Source organism: Dichomitus squalens (assembly GCF_000275845.1).
Source record: "Dichomitus squalens LYAD-421 SS1 unplaced genomic scaffold DICSQscaffold_1, whole genome shotgun sequence".
Lineage (NCBI taxonomy): Eukaryota > Fungi > Basidiomycota > Agaricomycetes > Polyporales > Polyporaceae > Dichomitus > Dichomitus squalens.
In genome coordinates, this window is record NW_006766883.1 from 1,381,257 (window position 1) to 1,398,467 (window position 17,211).

The following is a 17,211-nucleotide window of genomic DNA, read 5'->3' on the forward strand; positions in this document are numbered from 1 at the left end:
GAGTTCGGTGAGGCACGGACAGGCGCGGTGGGCGGTCACGTTTATAGGCCCACCATCTATTCCGTCATATCTAGTGTACAAACACAGGCCAACACACTAGTTATCTTACGGGATAGTAAATTCATGATTTCTTGCGAGCAAGACGCAGCGCAATAGAAGCATTCAGATTTACAAGGTCGGTGATAGGATAGAGAGCAATGCCATTGTAGCACAGGAAACACAAGGATACGACTCGTACAGGATAGAGCATGCATTAGCCTGGTCCGACCTGCACGCTTGCATGTCAGGGACGCGCCACGACACATATAGCACGGACGTACCTTGGGTATATCGTGGTGTTCGCTGAGTGCCTCGAGCTTTGCGTTGAATTCGCTGACCCGATCCTTGTGGCTCTTGCTGGCCAACCTCGCAACCTTCTCCGCCAACTGGAGCGCACATGAGTTAGCATCCCAACCCGCGACATGGAACAGGTTATCACGCACCCTTCTCTTCTGGATTTCCTCAAACCTTTTCTCCGCAGCCGTCTTCCTCTCGCTATTGCTGCTACCTGCGACCGCCGGAGAGTTACGGCCGCTGCCCACCGGTGACGCAGATCGCGCCTTCTCCTCTTGGATGGCGCGCTCTAGAGCCTGCACGCGATCTTCGTCAGGAGAAGGAGCCTTCTCCTTATCCTTCTTGACTTTCTTCTTCCTACACTGTTGTCAGCATAGCCCGCATGCGAACGAGTCAGAGCACTCACTTCTTCACGATGCCGCCATCCTTGACGCCCCCCTTGAGCTTGAGGGAGCCGCCTGGGCGAAAGTCGTAGTCAGAGGACATGGACCGCTGAGCGTGCAGTGGTGGTCGTCCAAGTCATGGAGAAGTGCTGTCACGCGTCACGCGGTCCCAGCGCAGATCAGTGAGGTGTGACCTGTCCTGACGCGCACGCGCCGCGTCGCCAAACCCGAGTCGATGTCGCTGCAGACGTCGTCCTTCCTCTTGGTTCCGTTCCAGAGGTTGTCCTCCCTCGTATTCCCTAAACCCTCGGCGATCACTCTCCTGCACGCTGCGCCTATACACTATTGAATGATACTGTGAAGTCACTACTGAGCTGGAATCATCATGGCCGTCCTCTCGCTAGCTCCATTGCAATTTGTAGCCTCGATCCCTCCCACAACCCGTGCAGTCACCGCCGCCACTATCGTCCTTTCGCTACTCTACTATTTCCTGCTCTGGACAGGTGACGGGACCTTCTCCGCTCCGTATCTCGTTCTCGTCCCGGGGTCCAGTCTCTTCTACCCATGGACGTTCTTGACATCCGCATTTGTTGAGAGTACCATTTTCGAGGTGCGTTGGTTAGTTGTCCCCTGGCTGCCTTTCAGATTCTAAAATATGCTCTATAGCTCATTTTCTCTCTCATCGTGATTCCTGGGTCTCTTCGCTACCTGGAGCGACTGTGGGGTTCCATTGAGACTGCCAAGTTCGTCGTTGTAACGATTGTCGCCTCAAATATCATCGCATTTGTGGCGAACTGGTTGGAGTACCTACTCTTCAGGGCCCCCGTATTTCTGTACGTTTCATCAATCCATCACTGTTTGTGTATGCTCACTGCACGTAGGTATGGGCACCAATACCATGGGCTGATGGCACTGCAGATCGGAGTCCTCGTCGGCTTCACGCAGATTATTCCTGAGCATCAAGTTCAGGTCATGGGTTTCATCAAGGCACGAGTAAAGGTGAGCACTCAATGACGATTCATACAATGAAGTGTACTCATGGTCCATCCTAGACACTGCCTATGGCCTATGTGACGTTCTCAACCGTCATGTGCATCATCGGATTCCAAGTACCCTTCATCATCATCCAGTTTGGTTGGCTCGTGTCATACATCTGGCTCCGCTTCTACAAGAAGAACAATGTCGAGACGCTGAGCGGAGGCCCGGTGTATGGAGACCGCAGCGAGACCTTCGCGTTCGTGAACTGGTTCCCTCCATTCATCCAGTCAGTCTAGCCCGCATCATCGAACGTGACCGCCCGTACTAACTGGAGACCCTAGTGTACCCATCACGATCCTTTCCAACACCGCCTACACAGTCGCGAACAAGTTCCACTTGATCCCCACTGGTGGCAGCGACGTTGAAGCTGGAGGATATAGTCAGCTTCCGGGCGGGGCACGCGCGGAGGCAGAACGGAGGCGGTAAGTCGGTCCATGCATCGTCCATCGGCCATCTCTCATGCTGCTCTGCTCAGTGCGATGGCATTGAAGGCACTCGACCAGCGAGTTGCATCTGCCTCTCCAACACCACAACGGGCCTCGAACGGTTCCGCAGCACCCCCTCGCCCTGGACCGTCGACCGCAGCACCGTCTGTGGTATCATCGACATCCAACGACGAGCCCTCTACAGACATTACGGAGAACAAATCGGAAAGCCGATGACCCATTTCCTCCCTCATATGATTACATACACCTTATCCGTCCTCGTGTGTATGTACGAGCGCTTAATGACACAAAACGCGTCGCGTCAGTCCCTATGCGTATATGTGAATTTGTCAAGCAAGACCCCTTCGCTGTGGTTAACAACGCATCGCAACGACTAGCCGAGAGGACATCGTGCCCTGCGAGACGTCTTGAGCATGACAGCTTCCGTAAATGTGGATGACGCTGGGACATGCTTCGATGCTTCCATGTGAGCGCCTATTGAGCTACAGCCTCGTTCGCTGTCCCTGCCGTCTCTCCAATCACCTCCATGGCTCGTCGTCCGTCTGCTGGTTCAATCTCGCTGGTAACCTCAATTGAACCTCGTCAGAATGGCTTGTCTCCTGCGACATCTAAACGCCACCCTCCCCTGCCTTTGGATACCTCCAGACGACCCTCAGTTCGCTCGGCATCCACGTTCCAGAAGCTAGATACATCGGCCAATGTGGGCGACCTTGACCCTGACGACCTGTTTGCGAAGCACAGCGTCGCGGAGGTTAGGATGATACAGCAACGCCTCAGGTGCGTTCGAAGTGTATGGACGAAGGGCAGTGCGGTAATCTAGGTTGGCATGTAGGGCGGACGCGGACGCGAAGCAGGAGGAACTTCGGCTCATGGTTGGGTGCGTGTAGTTATACTCAATTGTTCCGTCGGGTGTTCAGAGGCGTCATGAAAGCGTAGGGAACGGTATCGCGACCTTCTGGAGGCCTCCACGTCTATCCTCGGCCTAGCCAAGTCCTCAAAGCACGTTCTGGAGGCTCTCGAGGAGATGCGTGAGACTGTGAACGCCATTACCCCTGTTCGCGCACCGAAGCGGGCAGCTACAGGAGAAGGTGTGAGGTTTTGGCGGAATGTCGTACGCTCAGGCGGGTTCTGATACACGAATGTAGACAAGCACTTGCAAGCGCTGCAGTCGTTGTCTGCCCATGTCAAGTTGCTTCTGGATGCTCCAGAACACCTTTGGCGACTGATGGAGAAACGGTCGTATTTGAATGCGGCATGGCTCTTCCTTCTGGCACGCGTGGTCTATCGTGCTCTTTCTCAAGAGGACGACGATCAAAGCTGGCATTCCTATGGTATCGATGTCATGGTACGTGTTATAACCAATTGGTTCTTGATGTGCAATATCTTACCCCCGTACAGGAGCAAATGCCGCTGGTGCAGCGGCAGTGGGACACAATCACCCCCTTCCGCTCTCAAATATCGCACAGGGCTACACTGTCGCTCCGAGAAGCCAGCAATACGCCTGGGGTACGGTTGTTCCGCCTCAGCCTCGAATCTTGTACTCATCATGATACAGGAGGTCTGTGCTACCTTGCTTACGCTACATCTCCTCGAATCGCGACCGCTGCCAGAGACGCTTACAATATACCTCGCCCAACGCACGAAGACGTTGTCGGGTCTCCTCACACGCAACGCGTCGACCTCCGCCAACGGCTCTGCGACGGATGCGAAACCCAACGGCAGGGTATCCAACCGACCCCGCAAAGTCGTTCTACGAGAAACAAAGCAGAAGGCAGAGGCTTTGCTGGACGCCATCTCACGCACCGTCTCCACGGCACGAACTGTGTTTGCGGATTATGGTTCCACGAGCCCGTCCCTGATGAAGCAGGCGTTGCAGTTCTTCCAGGCCCCCTCGGACAACCCTGAATCGCTCCCCCCGGAGCTGCAGCTTACGACGCAAATTATCTTGACAACGCTGCCGTCCTCTAGCCACCTCTTGTTACTCCCTCAGAGCATCCGTACCTATAAGCCATACATCGACAGTGCCACTGCGTTGACCCCAGCGCTGCAGCCACAGTTGAGGGACAAGCTGGAGGGCTGGTTCAAGAAGATGATCAAGGACGCTCGAGAGGCCCTCGCAGACTGGTTCGCCTCCCTAGAGACTATCGGGGAAGTCTGGGATGTCCGCGGCTCCCTTCTCACTTGGCTAAGCGGGACTCAGGGCTTGGAGTCGCCTGAGCGCCAGGAGCTGAAGTCTATCATTGATCTCGCATCTCAAAACCAGGCAACGTCCGTCTGGAAGAGCGCACTGGGGCTGTTGGAGGTGTCATTCCGCGACGCGGTGACCTCCGCGATGAGGGCATTGGAACAGGAGGCGGCGGACCACAAATTTGGTGCGTCGCAGCCACAGCCCTGTGTGCCGCAATGACAATTAATTGACATAGCCACGACAGATACCCAGCCTGTCGAGCACTTGTTCTTGGCGCCATCTATCCCGCTATTACAGACAGCTGCGCAAAGTTCCGCTGCGGCGGCTCAATTCTCAAAATACAAGTCAGCGTTGCGACAACAGCTCACGGGTCGCACTCCCTTGTTGGAGTCCACGCTGGTGACCCTGGAGCGGCACGCTTCTGACATACAGAAGGATGTGGCCGTGATGACAAGGCCATCTGAACCGAGCAGGTAGGTCACCGAACTCTGCGCCTTAGGTGGATAGGATGGGAACTCACGGATCTTTTGCGTCAGTGAGCAGGTTGTGCACATGTTGTCCGCCTATCGTACAGACGCAGAAGCTCTTTGCGAGAGGATTTGCGACGTCTTGGAAGGCACCAACGAGAGTTAGTCCAATTCCAGTTGTTTCTACCATCATCTACTGATTTTCCTACTGTTCCCCTAGAGGATTTGTCGAGAAACTCCGTGTTCATTGCCAGGATCTGTCAAGAACTGATTTCCTCTTCTGATTTCTTCACACGGGTAGGGTGCAGTCCGACCACGACTGACGGTTCGTCGTTCTGTCACCAGCGTTCATCACGTCTCTGACCGCATCGATTTGCAGTGCTCCGAGATCGCGTGCACACTCTATACGTCACTTTGACGGAGACATGGCAGGAGCGTACCGTCGCGCGAATCGTACAGGTCAACTTCTCGGAACAACCTCTCGGTCACAATATCCGACATTCATCGGGTAAGCGACCTTCGACCCTGACCCTGATGAACTGGCGTGTTGACCCGATGTAGATGACTCCACTGCGCCCAGTCGGCCATCTCATGCCCTCGCGCAGGCACTGCTCTCACTATCCCTCGAAATGCAGCAACTTGGCGTTTGCCTAGAGGGAGATCGTCGAAGACTCCAGGTCGCATCCGCGCTCCGTCGATTCGTTGTCGCCTACCTTGCTCGACTGGAACGCAATGCACCGGAATCAATTGACATTCAGACTTTGTGGGATCTCGCATTCCTGCAAAAGCTAACTCAACTATGGGGAAAGGATACTTCGGACACCTCCGATCGGCTTGCAGCCAGTATCACAGCTAGGCGAGACGTGAGTGAACATGGTTATCAAACATCCAGGCGCTTATATCGTATTTTGCGGGCGGTCTTAGGCGTGGACTGGTGCGAAGGTACCGCCACAACCTGATTTAGCCGCATCGGCGCTGGGATACTTGTCCAGGACGCAAATACTTTTCGCGGGGTTGCTCCCCTTCGAAACTCGCCGCAATCCCGGGAAGGCCGAGCCAATGGTGAACGCAGAGAAACCGTCAAACCTCCTGGTTTACGGCACACCAGCAGTGGACACGAAGTTTGAGCCCGCTCTCGAGTTGGTCAAGCCACCTCCAAGGTTCGGACTGCTCCTAGTAGGCGGCGCGGCGGTTCGCTGAATGTATATGTATCCTCGGAGACTACACCACGACCACGCCTCCACGTGGTGACTACTTATGCATCGCGCATTGTTCGTCAGATTCCCCATGATTCTGACATCAGTTTGGGCTCAGTATCACTCTTCCATCCGGAGTGATTATCAGACTCTGCTTGGAGTCACGCAGGAATCAATGCTACGCCTCGTGACAATGACGAGCTTGAGAAAACACATTGAATGCTGGAAGCTGCAGTCAACTAAAACGTGCCTCGGAAGTTAATTCACGTTTAAACTGCTCGATCATACGTGCCCATTCTCCGATCAATGCTATTCTATAATCACGCTGCCCATGTCAATAGGGTATTGACGCAATGAGTTCGAATGATCAGGAATGGCGTTCATCAGCCACGGCACGCACACCAACGTGTGCATATACTTCACATAACCAATTCTGGCTCACTTACCCCTTATCATGTTGAGCCATTGAATGAAAGCGCACTCTTTCGGAGCGACCATGGCTGCGGCCGCGCGGCCGAGAACGTCAAATCTCTGATATGTACACTCAATGTGATCTCTGGTGATCCCGGGAGCCTGGGCGGGACACGGTGACACCGCCTGCCGCGGCCTTGCAGCTAATGGATGACTTCCCATAAGAATCTACGGCTCTGGAGTGTCCGTAGACCTATATCGGAGCTCTAATCTGTCTAGAGATCTCGGGCGCTCAATGATCAGGCAGGGATATCCGGAGAGCGTCTAGTGCTATGCACGTGTTCTCTTGGGCCTTACATCAGCACCCAATGTAGTAGGTGATTGATCCCAACACAATTTGTAATGATGGCACCTTCCTTTCGAGTCGTTTACGACCTCAAGCGAGCATCTACGGCTGCGTTTAGGCCCCCTTCTAGATTTTGGGCGCTTGCAGCATCTACGGACGTCGGTCTCAAAAGCGGAGTACAAATCGTTGTCGGCATCTCGGCGGATAGGACACTTTCAATATCTACGGACGACAAAATGGCCGTAGATCCTTATGGGAAGTCATCCAATCAACATCTTCAGCCAGTTTCCGCCGCAACAATGCGTTATCTGGATCACAGGACGGAAGCAACGCAGATCGGCTTCTGTTCTTCTCGCTCCCCCCGTCCCAGGCCCTATGAAGGACGGCTCAGCCTCCGTAATTCCGCTCTCGCCTTGAGCACTCAACACGGCTCCGTCCCAGCAGCACTGGCAGTTGCTGGCTCCCTGGACTGAATTCCCAGCTTCCCAGCTTCCTGGACGAGGTTCGAGGCAGCACGCGGGACCGGAGTTGATCTCTGGACGAGCACGACACGAAGACTACGGGCTGCCCCAGTTACAATCACGATCGCAACGACGACGGACGAGACTCCAGGAGACTTTTAGGTTGTAGCCCGGGGTAACAGTATGCAAGGTACGGTTTGGCACTTTACGCAGCTGGTACTGAGCCGGGATCGCTCCCCGGCAAGTGTGGAACAAGCATGCTAACGGACCGTGGAATTTACGCAGCGCCGACCCCACTAGACTTGCGGGACCTCTCGTCGGTATTCTTCGCTATCCATCTTGTCGGTGGACATATCGGACTGCCGATTGTAGTCGCAACGTTCCTTATCTCGAAGACGGCAAATCGCCATCCCACTGTCATTAACTTCTGTATTGTATGGATACTGTATTCTATCATCTACTGTCTTCTGTGAGTATCATTGAAAGCATTCGCTGCTTTCGAGACGTGCTAAATAAGTGGTAGCCTTTATCGCGGGGATGTCTGGTTAGACGACCCGCCACACGACTTGTGTTTAGCACAAGCAGCCATGAACTACGCGGCCCCTCCTATGGCTGTTGTGGCCGGTCTCGAGGTCGTTCTTCAGGTGAGTCCTATGCAGGCCGCGCGCTCAGTTGAGGGCCATTGCAGGGCTAAGAACGCATTTAGATCTGGAGCACCTTCCTAGAGCCATGGAAGGAAGCTCGGCTTGCTTGCATACCCCGTTGGGTCAAGTTGGCTGCGGTACGTTTCTCTGTCACCAGTTTCTCATTGGCCTGTGCCTCACCCATAGTGATACCAGATTATTTGTCCACCTTACTTGACATTCATATCGTTTGCAATGCCTGCCACGGTAGTCGGATTGCATCACCCAGATTGGGTGGACGTGAAGAACGGACTCTACTGTGGGCTTACGCACGGATCTTTGTATGTCGTATTGATTTCGACGATCCTTGCTTCTCCGCTGACAGCGTTGTAAACACCCAGCGAGAAGTACGCCGTGCCTGTCTTCTGCTTCGTCTTCCTTGTCTTCATCATTGGTTTCGAAGGTAGGCTAATGTCATTCTACTTTGTCAGACGATCATCTCATCGTAATCTCCAGTCGCAAGCATTGTGCAATATGTTCGAGGACGACAGAACATCAAGAGGGACTTCCCGCTGGTGACAGCGAAGAAGCCTTCCCTATCGCCGTGGGCCAGAGTGAGCATCTCCTGAAATAGCACGTCGCGCGGCTATGTTGATAAACCGTTTCCACTACCAGGCCGCCCTGTTTGTCGTCTATTCTTCTCTAGCTCTTGGGTAACTTGGTCCATGCAACGCTATATGTTCGCAATGATCTGAGAATAGCCATATAGGGCTGCTATCATGGACCTAAAGCAAGTTTCGAACCCCTTCGCATACATGATACAAGCCGCCCTCCCGCTTACAGCTTTCCTCATCTTTGGGTTGCAAAAGGTTGGTCGTATTATTTAGAATGTTAACAGAATCTCTGACGATTGCAAAATTATAGGATGTGCTCTTAGCCTGGCTATCATGTCATCGTCGCCGCCGGTGGAATGGACCTAACAAGGAGGATAGCATCAGAGCGTCCAACGAATCTCCTCGGGTCACCAGGTCCATCTCGATCGCCTCTGAGGCAACCATCGAATCGACGACACCCATCGGTAGTCATCCCGCGTCGTCAATCGTGTGACAAAGACGAAGGAACACTGCAAAGGGTCAGGTTCTACAAACACCGCGGAGACGCACGGCACCGACTATGGTACGCCATCCGCAAATATTGCCAGGGTGCCGCCCGGACGGTTTGGCTTTCGAGCTCTAACATTGCTCAGAAGCCCGCACAGTTGCGACCGCAACTATTCCTCACCTGAGTCCGAAGGGTGTGCACGGCCACGCTGGGCGGCACGTCCGCTCCCCGTTGGGAGCATGAGAGGGCTCAAGCTTGGTTCCCCGCCGACATCATGGATACGCGGGTTGTCCTCCCAGTCGTAGGGCACGTTGACAATACAGGAGTGGCGATGGAAGAAGAAAGAAGAGATAAATAGTCCCCGTATGTACAGTACAAACGTAACGTCCAGTAGCCCACACAGCTGTACATCATGCGCCGCCTCTGTCTGGAGTATTAGTGGAGAGTCAATTGTATAGGCGGACGATACGCACACTAGAATGTTGTTGCTGCAAAAGTGTGGTCAGAATGGAACCGAATAGACCCGCAGAGGAGACGTACATTGGGATGTGGATGAGCTTGACGAAGTAACCAATGAAGCCCATAACCGCGAAACCGATGGCGACAGCCTTAGAGATCTGGATGAACTCTGCACGGCACGTTAGGAGCCTCCTGCAAGTAGCACCTCTGTAGGAGCAAACCTTTGCGCGAGGGCTTCGTACACCTGGTCAGAAACTGTGACAGCGCTGCATGAGACTCGCTTGCGTTCGGCGTCGAAAAATATTAACGCACCTGGTTGCCATCGCGGACGAACTGCTGGGGAATTTCAACAAACTCCTTGAGCTTATCAGACATGGCGGTGGACGATACGGAGAACGATACAGAGAGTACTTTTGTGGGGAGAGGGAAAGAGCTGCTGGCGGTCGTGCACGCCTTGCCGTCGACGTGTACCTCCTTTGATCACGAGACTTTGCTCTGAGGAACAGACGCCCAAGACGTGCATTTGGCCACACCCACCTCACCTCCCAAGTACTCGTCGTCGTCGCCCCGTCGGACCCTCATCTGCTCATTGCGAGTTGCTGGCAGATGTGCAGGTATGTGCTATCTTGTTACTCGGCATAGTCGATCCCCTGAACCCCTGCTCAGCGCCGCATGAATGTTATTGAGGAGGGCATTCGTTGAAGGCAGACGTATTCAAGCTCGTCATCCGTTGCGCCCTCGTTCTTCGATCCACTCCCGCACTACCTCTTTGGCTGCACAACCTACTCAGCAACATGTTAACAAACATCGGGAATCAACGACCCTCCAGGTCTCCGACCATGCTCCCGCACGTGCCTTCATCAAGGAGATAGAACACTTCCATGCTGTAGTCAGCGCAGGTGGGAGAAAAACCCCCCGTCCAGCGTTCAACCGTCTTCGTGGATGTGTCGGTATGTTGTCCGACGCGTCTTCTCTGCTCCAAGAGCCGTCGAAATCACTACTCGAGGAAGCCCTCCTGCGCCTGTGCCGATCTCCTTACCCCCACGATTGCACTATCGTGAAGGACGGTCTCCTCATGTCCGCTCAGCTTTTGGGAGTTGCGGCGGCAGACTATGCGGCGGACGTATTCAAACGGCTTGTGGACAAGAGCGACGTCAGGTCCGCTCTCGACTGGCTTTGGGTGACCGGGAAGATGAGCGGTATAGACGTGGGGTACGCGCTCGTCCTTGCTCCGTGGCATCGTCTTCTCGAAGTAGGAGCAGGAAACCGGAACGAATACCTCATTGCCAACGCCCTCACGAAGATGGAGCGCCTCAAAGTCTCCCCGACTGTGGATACCGGTAGGATCATCGTCGCAGCAATGTTTCGTTCTGCTTCTCTTGACAAAGCCCGGCCTCCTCCGTCCTATGACACGATGAAGCATCTCATCAACCTCTTCCACTCCGCCGGGATCCCGTACGACGAGCATACGCTCAGCGTCATCAAAGAGGGGTACACTGATGCAGACGAGGAGATCGGTCGACGAGTAGAGCTCTTGTACACCTCGACGCTCGTTCGACCTGGGACAGGGCTCTCGGAGGCGCGAATGCACGAGGCTCTTGCTTCCACAGCGGCCAATGGTACGCGAAAGCAAGTTCTTCGACAACTGCGACGATTCCAGGAGGTTGGACTCAGGCCATCCGAAGACACCCTCTTCTCCGTTCTAGGTGGCGACGCCAAGATAGACGACTATGATTACTGGTGCAAGACCTTAGGAGTCAGCGGAGGCTCCAAGGCCGCCGCAAAGGTCATGCAGAACGTTCTCGCAGCGGGAGGCTCATCGGGACCTCGGCTGGTCGAGTTCTACCAGCACGAGAGGAACAAGGGGTACACAGTGTCCTCCTATATGCTCCATTTCGCCATTCAAGCTCTCTTATCTTCCGCTCTCGCCGCTCCCTCTGAACGAGCTGTCGAGACAGCACTTGCACTCTATCGTGACTTCATACGCGAGGACGACGCAGCCAGTCCGGACAAGGACGACCATTCAAGGCGGAAACATCCCGAACCGCGGACATACCAACTGCTCCTTCGTACCCTCACGCGCGGTTACGACAAGAAGTACCTTCCCGTCGCCATCTCCCTCATGGACGACATGCGGCGATTCGACGTTGATCTCGACCCCCAGACCACTGCCAGCGTGATCATTCTCCTCATGCGTGCCTGTCCTACGCCTGCCGAGTCTTTCGAGACGTACCGTCTACTGGGCAAGCCTCCAGACCAGTCAGACAAGCCCCATCTGGACGAGGAGGGATATAACGCTATCCTCGATACGTTCTGCAAACTCAAGACGTGGCCCGACGGCATCCCGTCGACGAAGCACTTTTTCCAGATCGTCACCGACATGCGCAAACACGGCCTCGAGCTCAACCACAAGGCTTACACCATTATCATCGGCCACCTCGCCCGCCTCGCCACCGCCGCCTCGTCTGCGCCCTCGGTGCTGGAGACGGGCGACGTGCGTACCCAGATCGCGAAAAGCATCGCGCGCGTTCACAATCACCTGAATGTGAACTCCGGCTTCACGCCCGACGTCGCGCTCTGGAACCAACTCATGGACGCGTACCAGCGCGCGGGGTGCTTCACGGAGGCGTGCCGGATCTGGCAGAAGCTGTTCGCCACGCGGACGTTCAACAACGTGAGCGTGAGCATCATCATCGACGCCTGCGCATTCAATCAGGCCCACGATATGGCAGTCCGCGTCTTCACCGGCCTCGTGGACTCGGGGTATCCGATGAACGTGAGGAACTGGAACACGCTCCTGGAGTGTCTTTGCCGACTGGACAAGATTGATGAGGCGATGAAGGTGCTGTGTCTGGAGATGATGGGCAGAGAAGACGGAATTGAGCCGGACAAGGAGTCCATACGGATACTGCTCAAATTCGCCGCGAAGCACGGCCAGGAGCCAGAGGTGCGGTCGAAGATCAAACGGTTCCTACCTAAGTTGTACTATTCCTTACAGAGTGAAATGGGATGGCAAAGTTGAGACTATTCGATAGCGATGCGTGCAATCTATTGCGTGAACGATAACGTGCAAGGTATAATACAGATGTGTGCGCGTGGTTGAACAGTACGCTGGTCGGGGCGGGACATCCGGGAGAGCGAAAGCCCATGTAATAACGTATACTAACATCTCTACGATGGTCCATTAGGTGTGTTCATTCAGTGGGTAGAGGCAAGTTCCTCTACGGAGGGACAGTCGCACTAGAACGACACGGTCAGTTACCGGCTACGGAGGCTGTATATCAATTACTCACGATGAGGTGGAGGTCGCCGTAGGCATCATCGATGCGGGAGGTGGTGGGCCAGAACTTCCTCTCAAGGAGCCATGGCACGGGGTATGCAGCAGTCTGACGGGAATAGGGACTGCGGACAGATGTCAGCGAGGTCAGTATGCGGCACGATCCAGAAGTTCTCACCGATTCCACTCCTCTTCGGAGAGGGCGATGACGGAGATGGGATGGGGTGCGTTCTTTAGGACATTGTTGTCCTTGGGCTGCTTGCCGGTGATGATATCCTCTGCCTCCTTGCGGATTTGGATCATGGCATCACAGAACCTGCGGGAGCATTTGAGCAATTGACGGAGATGAGGAGTACGCGTGATCTTTGACGTACCTATCGATCTCCTCGAGGGTCTCAGACTCAGTGGGCTCGATGAGCATGCAGGTGGGAGTGGGCCAGGAGCAGGTGGGCGGGTGGAAACTGTAGTCTTGCAGACGCTTCGCGAAGTCCATGACCTTCAGTCCAGCGGCCTTGTCGAACTCGGCGAGGTCAATCAGGAGCTCATGGGCGACGCGGTTGTTGCCGTTCTTGTAGCGGAGGGTGTAATGTCCGGACAAACGGTGGGCCATGTAGTTCGCGTTCAGAAGCGCGACCTTCGAGGCATCAGACAAGCCAGAGCCTCCAAGCATCTTGATGTACGCCCAGGAGATCAAGAGGATAGATGCGCTTCCGAAGGGGGCTGCTGCGACGGCCTCAATTGCCTTGTCACCCCCAGTAGCAACGAGAGGATGTGATGGAAGGAAGGGCGCAAGGTGCCCGGCAACGCAAATAGGGCCGACACCGGGTCCACCGCCGCCGTGAGGACTAAAGTCGATGTGTCAGCGGCCAAAACCCAATATGCTCAGACCTCGAAACTCACATGGCGAATGTCTTGTGCAAGTTCATATGGCAGACATCACCTCCGCAGATGGCAGGGTTTGTAAGACCGATCTGCGCGTTGAGGTTAGCGCCGTCCAGATAGACCTGACCACCATTATCGTGGATGATCTTGCACGCGTCTTGCACCCCGTGTTCGAAGACACCGAACGTCGACGGATAGGTGATCTAAGGCATTCATGAGTATCGCTTAGGAAGAATGAGTAACGAAGACGTACCATGAAAGCTGCCAGGTTGTCCTTGTGCTTCTCGGCCTTTGTGCGTAAATCCTCTAGGTCGAGGTTCCCATCTGCATGAGTCTTGACGGGAACAACCTTGAGACCTGCCATGACAGCAGACTGCGAAGGAACCGTCAGTCGAAGAAGGAAAACATACGGATGCTAAACACTTACTGCAGGATTTGTGCCGTGCGCGCTGAGAGGGATAAGGCAGATATCTCGGTGACCCTGCCCACGAGACTCGTGGTATGCCCTGATAACAGACAAGCCAGCGTACTCGCCAGCGGCACCGGAGTTGGGTTGGAGGGAGCACGCAGCGAAACCGGTGATCTTGCGGAGGTCTTCCTCCAATTCCTGCGACAACCCGTCGATTGAGATCTCACTACAGACGAAAGAAGATGGCTTACCTTGATGACCTGGAGATAACCCTCAACCTGGTCCTTGGGCGCGAAGGGATGCACCGGGCTGAACTCGGGCCAGGTGAGCGGGACCATGCTGCTCGTGCTGTTCAGCTTCATCGTGCAGCTACCAAGGGGGATCATCGCATGCTCCAGGCCAAGGTCCTTCGACTGGAGATGGTAGATGTAGCGGAGCATCTCCGTCTCAGAGTGGTGCGTGTTGAAGACCGGATGGGGTAGTATCCTGGAGGTGCGACGCAGAGGGTCGGGGACGGCAAGGGTCTCAGGCGGGGTAAGGTCGCTTGCGGAGATGGCAGGCTGGGAGGCGGCCCTAGCGAAGACATTGATCAAGGACACGACGTCTTCCGCGCCGACGCTCTCGTCCAGAGTCAGCCCAACGTGCTTGGCATCGACCTTGCGCAAGTTGATGCCGGCTGCCAGGGCGGCGGCGTGGACCGCATCCGCATCCTTGACTGCACTGCTGACGTCGATGGTGAGGGTGTCAAAGAAGTGAGTGCTGACTGCCTTGTAACCATAATACTCCACCGCAGTCTTGACCGTCTGCGTCAGACAGTGGACTTTCTGGGCGATACGCTGCAAGCTGACGGGGCCGTGGTAGACGGCGTACATGGCAGCCATGTTCGCGAGGAGCGCCTGACTCGTGCAGATGTTGCTAGTAGCCTTCTCGCGACGGATGTGCTGCTCACGAGCTGGATATCATGAGTACACGTCAAAGCAGATATTCAGATTCCAACATACTCTGAAGGGCCAGACGATACGCCGGCTTCCCGTTGACATCGCGACTACGACCGATGAGACGACCAGGCATCTTCCGCTTGAGCTTGTCCGTGCATGCAAAGAATGCGGCGTGAGGACCGCCATAGCCAGCAGGAACACCGAAGCGAGCAGAGTTGCCGAGAACGATGTCCGCGCCCCATTCACCGGGCGGCTTGAGCATCGTAAGCGCCAGGAGGTCGGTAGCGCAGACCAGAAGAGCGCCTGCGGTATGTACGGAATGTGCCAAACCGGAGAAGTCTTTGACGGCACCGTTGACATCCGGATACTGGACGAGCACGCCACAGAGGTCCTTCCGAAGGGCTTCGTCGTCAAGATCCTCCAACGCATCACCGACAACCAGTTTGATACCAAAACCCTTAGCGCGAGTCCTGAGCACGGCGACGGTCTGAGGGGCGACTCCGTTGTCCGCGAAGAAGGTGCGCTTTTTGCCGTTTGATCCGGTAAAGGCCATGACCATGCCCTCGGCTGCAGCCGTGGCTTCATCCAAAAGAGACGCGTTGGCGATGTCCATCGACGTCAATGACATCACCATCGCCTGGAAGTTCACCAGCGACTCGAGACGACCTGCCAGAGACGAGCCAGACGCGTTTAGGACATACCCAATCACAGAACAATCAAGTAGGCGTACCTTGGGCGATCTCAGGCTGGTAGGGAGTGTACGGCGTGTACCAAGCCGGGCTTTCCATAACCTGTACGTCATAGTCATGTAAACTTCCAAAGAGCGCGAACCGAGCAGAAGAATACGGCATACATTCCGCAAAATGACAGGTGGTACCACCGCGTTGTGGTAGCCCATACCAATGTAGCTCTTGAACGGCTTGTTCGCTCTGCCCAGCTCTTTCGCGCGCTGGAACAACTCCGACTCGCTGAGAGACGGGATAGAGTCGTTGCTGACGGATGTGGCAGAAGTCCTGATTTTGTCCGGGACAGTGTCGGCAATGAACGCGTCCATGGAATCGTAACCAAGTTTCTTCAGCATATGCGATATTTCATGGTCGTCGGGACCGATATGGCGGTCGGCGAAGGTGTCCAACGGCGTGAAGAGGGATGAGGGCGCCTTAGCAGTCGCGAGACCGCGCGCGGGTGACTTGAAATGGGCGCGATTCGTCGCGCGGGCATGAACAGCAAAGGGCCGGACCAGGAGGGCGGAGAGGTTACGGAGGACCGCCATGGGCGGGCAGGGGCCACCTTTCGACCCGGTGAGGGGACGGTGTGGAGATGGGAGTTGGAGAAGAATGCTGGGGGGAGACGATGGGGTGAGGGGCGGCCATAATTTTCTAGGCGTAGTGTTCACCGAGCCATTCACCGAGTAAAAGCAGGCCCTTATCGTCCAACCCGTCCTCCTCACTTTTTACATACTCGCTTCCCCGCCCCGGCGCTCCGACAGGCGTCTCTCCCCCGCCTTTGCCCTCCCAGCCTGGTCCCGGGCGGTCTCCCCTTATTCACTAGTAGATACGCCCCATGGAACCTCCAACTCGACTTTGACATCGTTACTACGCATTTCGTCGTAAAACGATCTGTCATGTGAGGCAAGTGACATGCCATAGCCAAACGGACCCTGCTCACGGGGTAGCACTCTACGCGCTGTTCCGCGTGGTGAAAAAGTTTTTTGCACTGACTCGGCTCCATGCTCCTCCGTTCCGAGTCCTCGATCCCGCCGCTTCTCTCCCAAATCTGGAAAACCCCGCCACCGAAGCCTTATGTTGCGCTCCCGCTTGAACTACGTAAGGCCTAGACGCCTCCCACGCGACGTTTGAGGTCGTCAGCTCAGCAACGCGTTGACCTGTTGCCTATAAAATTGGACATCGCCTGTATAACCTGCGCGCAGATCTGCGATGAACCTCTTATCTGGAAGCTCGCCTAGACGGTCCAGGCCAGTGGGAATATCACATTCACGTACATCGCTGCTCGGCGTTGCTTTACCGCGCAAAGATATGTAAGTACAAACACGTAAACCCTTCTAGTTGTACAGTGAAGCCCGTAACCATTCAACTGAGTACTGGCACAATGCTGGCGTCGGAAAGCGCGTAGTGCGTAGGAACACGTCACGGCATGAGCGCCATCCCATCGGCGTACGCGAAGCGTATAAATCCTACTACATCCTCCGACTGCTTCCTGTTCAGGAGGATCGCCGACGGCTTAAGAATCTCT

General features: G+C 55.2%; 7 protein-coding genes across 7 annotated transcripts; 4 read left to right on the forward strand and 3 right to left on the reverse strand.

The window, feature by feature from the left end:
- Nucleotides 1–39: 39 nt before the first annotated feature.
- On the reverse strand, nucleotides 40–852 carry DICSQDRAFT_95693 (uncharacterized protein). The gene is made up of 4 exons (XM_007360281.1): nucleotides 740–852; nucleotides 483–690; nucleotides 321–425; nucleotides 40–268 (listed from the first exon to the last, which is right to left on the reverse strand). The coding sequence occupies exons 1-4, from the start codon at nucleotides 817–819 to the stop codon at nucleotides 254–256; spliced, it is 408 nt and encodes a 135-aa protein (XP_007360343.1). The 5' UTR covers nucleotides 820–852; the 3' UTR covers nucleotides 40–253.
- A 125-nt stretch (nucleotides 853–977) lies between these two features.
- Nucleotides 978–2,509, forward strand: DICSQDRAFT_151266 (eukaryotic integral membrane protein). The gene is made up of 6 exons (XM_007360282.1): nucleotides 978–1,326; nucleotides 1,383–1,549; nucleotides 1,598–1,715; nucleotides 1,769–1,980; nucleotides 2,036–2,176; nucleotides 2,230–2,509. Exons 1-6 carry the CDS (start codon nucleotides 1,102–1,104, stop codon nucleotides 2,414–2,416), a joined length of 1,050 nt encoding a protein of 349 aa, XP_007360344.1. The 5' UTR covers nucleotides 978–1,101; the 3' UTR covers nucleotides 2,417–2,509.
- A 217-nt stretch (nucleotides 2,510–2,726) lies between these two features.
- Nucleotides 2,727–6,055, forward strand: DICSQDRAFT_47125 (uncharacterized protein; the record flags this gene model as incomplete). Its single annotated transcript, XM_007359815.1, has 12 exons — nucleotides 2,727–2,977; nucleotides 3,033–3,077; nucleotides 3,137–3,288; nucleotides 3,346–3,545; nucleotides 3,599–3,706; nucleotides 3,756–4,572; nucleotides 4,633–4,861; nucleotides 4,925–5,016; nucleotides 5,076–5,180; nucleotides 5,235–5,363; nucleotides 5,417–5,718; nucleotides 5,780–6,055. The coding sequence occupies 12 exons, from the start codon at nucleotides 2,727–2,729 to the stop codon at nucleotides 6,053–6,055; spliced, it is 2,706 nt and encodes a 901-aa protein (XP_007359877.1).
- Nucleotides 6,056–7,526: 1,471 nt separating this feature from the next.
- DICSQDRAFT_45895 (uncharacterized protein) lies at nucleotides 7,527–8,779 on the forward strand (the record flags this gene model as incomplete). The annotated part of the gene is made up of 8 exons (XM_007359735.1): nucleotides 7,527–7,738; nucleotides 7,793–7,913; nucleotides 7,976–8,050; nucleotides 8,109–8,240; nucleotides 8,298–8,355; nucleotides 8,409–8,506; nucleotides 8,568–8,605; nucleotides 8,662–8,779. The coding sequence occupies 8 exons, from the start codon at nucleotides 7,527–7,529 to the stop codon at nucleotides 8,777–8,779; spliced, it is 852 nt and encodes a 283-aa protein (XP_007359797.1).
- A 624-nt stretch (nucleotides 8,780–9,403) lies between these two features.
- On the reverse strand, nucleotides 9,404–9,827 carry DICSQDRAFT_164703 (secE/sec61-gamma protein; the record flags this gene model as incomplete). Its single annotated transcript, XM_007360283.1, has 5 exons — nucleotides 9,404–9,416; nucleotides 9,467–9,481; nucleotides 9,534–9,621; nucleotides 9,674–9,707; nucleotides 9,765–9,827. 5 exons carry the CDS (start codon nucleotides 9,825–9,827, stop codon nucleotides 9,404–9,406), a joined length of 213 nt encoding a protein of 70 aa, XP_007360345.1.
- Nucleotides 9,828–10,008: 181 nt separating this feature from the next.
- Nucleotides 10,009–12,475, forward strand: DICSQDRAFT_131135 (uncharacterized protein; the record flags this gene model as incomplete). Its single annotated transcript, XM_007360284.1, has 2 exons — nucleotides 10,009–10,066; nucleotides 10,119–12,475. The coding sequence occupies exon 2, from the start codon at nucleotides 10,405–10,407 to the stop codon at nucleotides 12,472–12,474; it is 2,070 nt and encodes a 689-aa protein (XP_007360346.1). The 5' UTR covers nucleotides 10,009–10,066; nucleotides 10,119–10,404.
- An 8-nt stretch (nucleotides 12,476–12,483) lies between these two features.
- On the reverse strand, nucleotides 12,484–16,271 carry DICSQDRAFT_176617 (glycine dehydrogenase). Its single transcript, XM_007360285.1, has 11 exons — nucleotides 15,812–16,271; nucleotides 15,689–15,749; nucleotides 15,022–15,624; nucleotides 14,272–14,972; nucleotides 14,039–14,218; nucleotides 13,865–13,984; nucleotides 13,630–13,814; nucleotides 13,104–13,574; nucleotides 12,908–13,045; nucleotides 12,746–12,854; nucleotides 12,484–12,692 (listed from the first exon to the last, which is right to left on the reverse strand). The coding sequence occupies exons 1-11, from the start codon at nucleotides 16,229–16,231 to the stop codon at nucleotides 12,651–12,653; spliced, it is 3,030 nt and encodes a 1,009-aa protein (XP_007360347.1). The 5' UTR covers nucleotides 16,232–16,271; the 3' UTR covers nucleotides 12,484–12,650.
- Nucleotides 16,272–17,211: the final 940 nt, after the last annotated feature.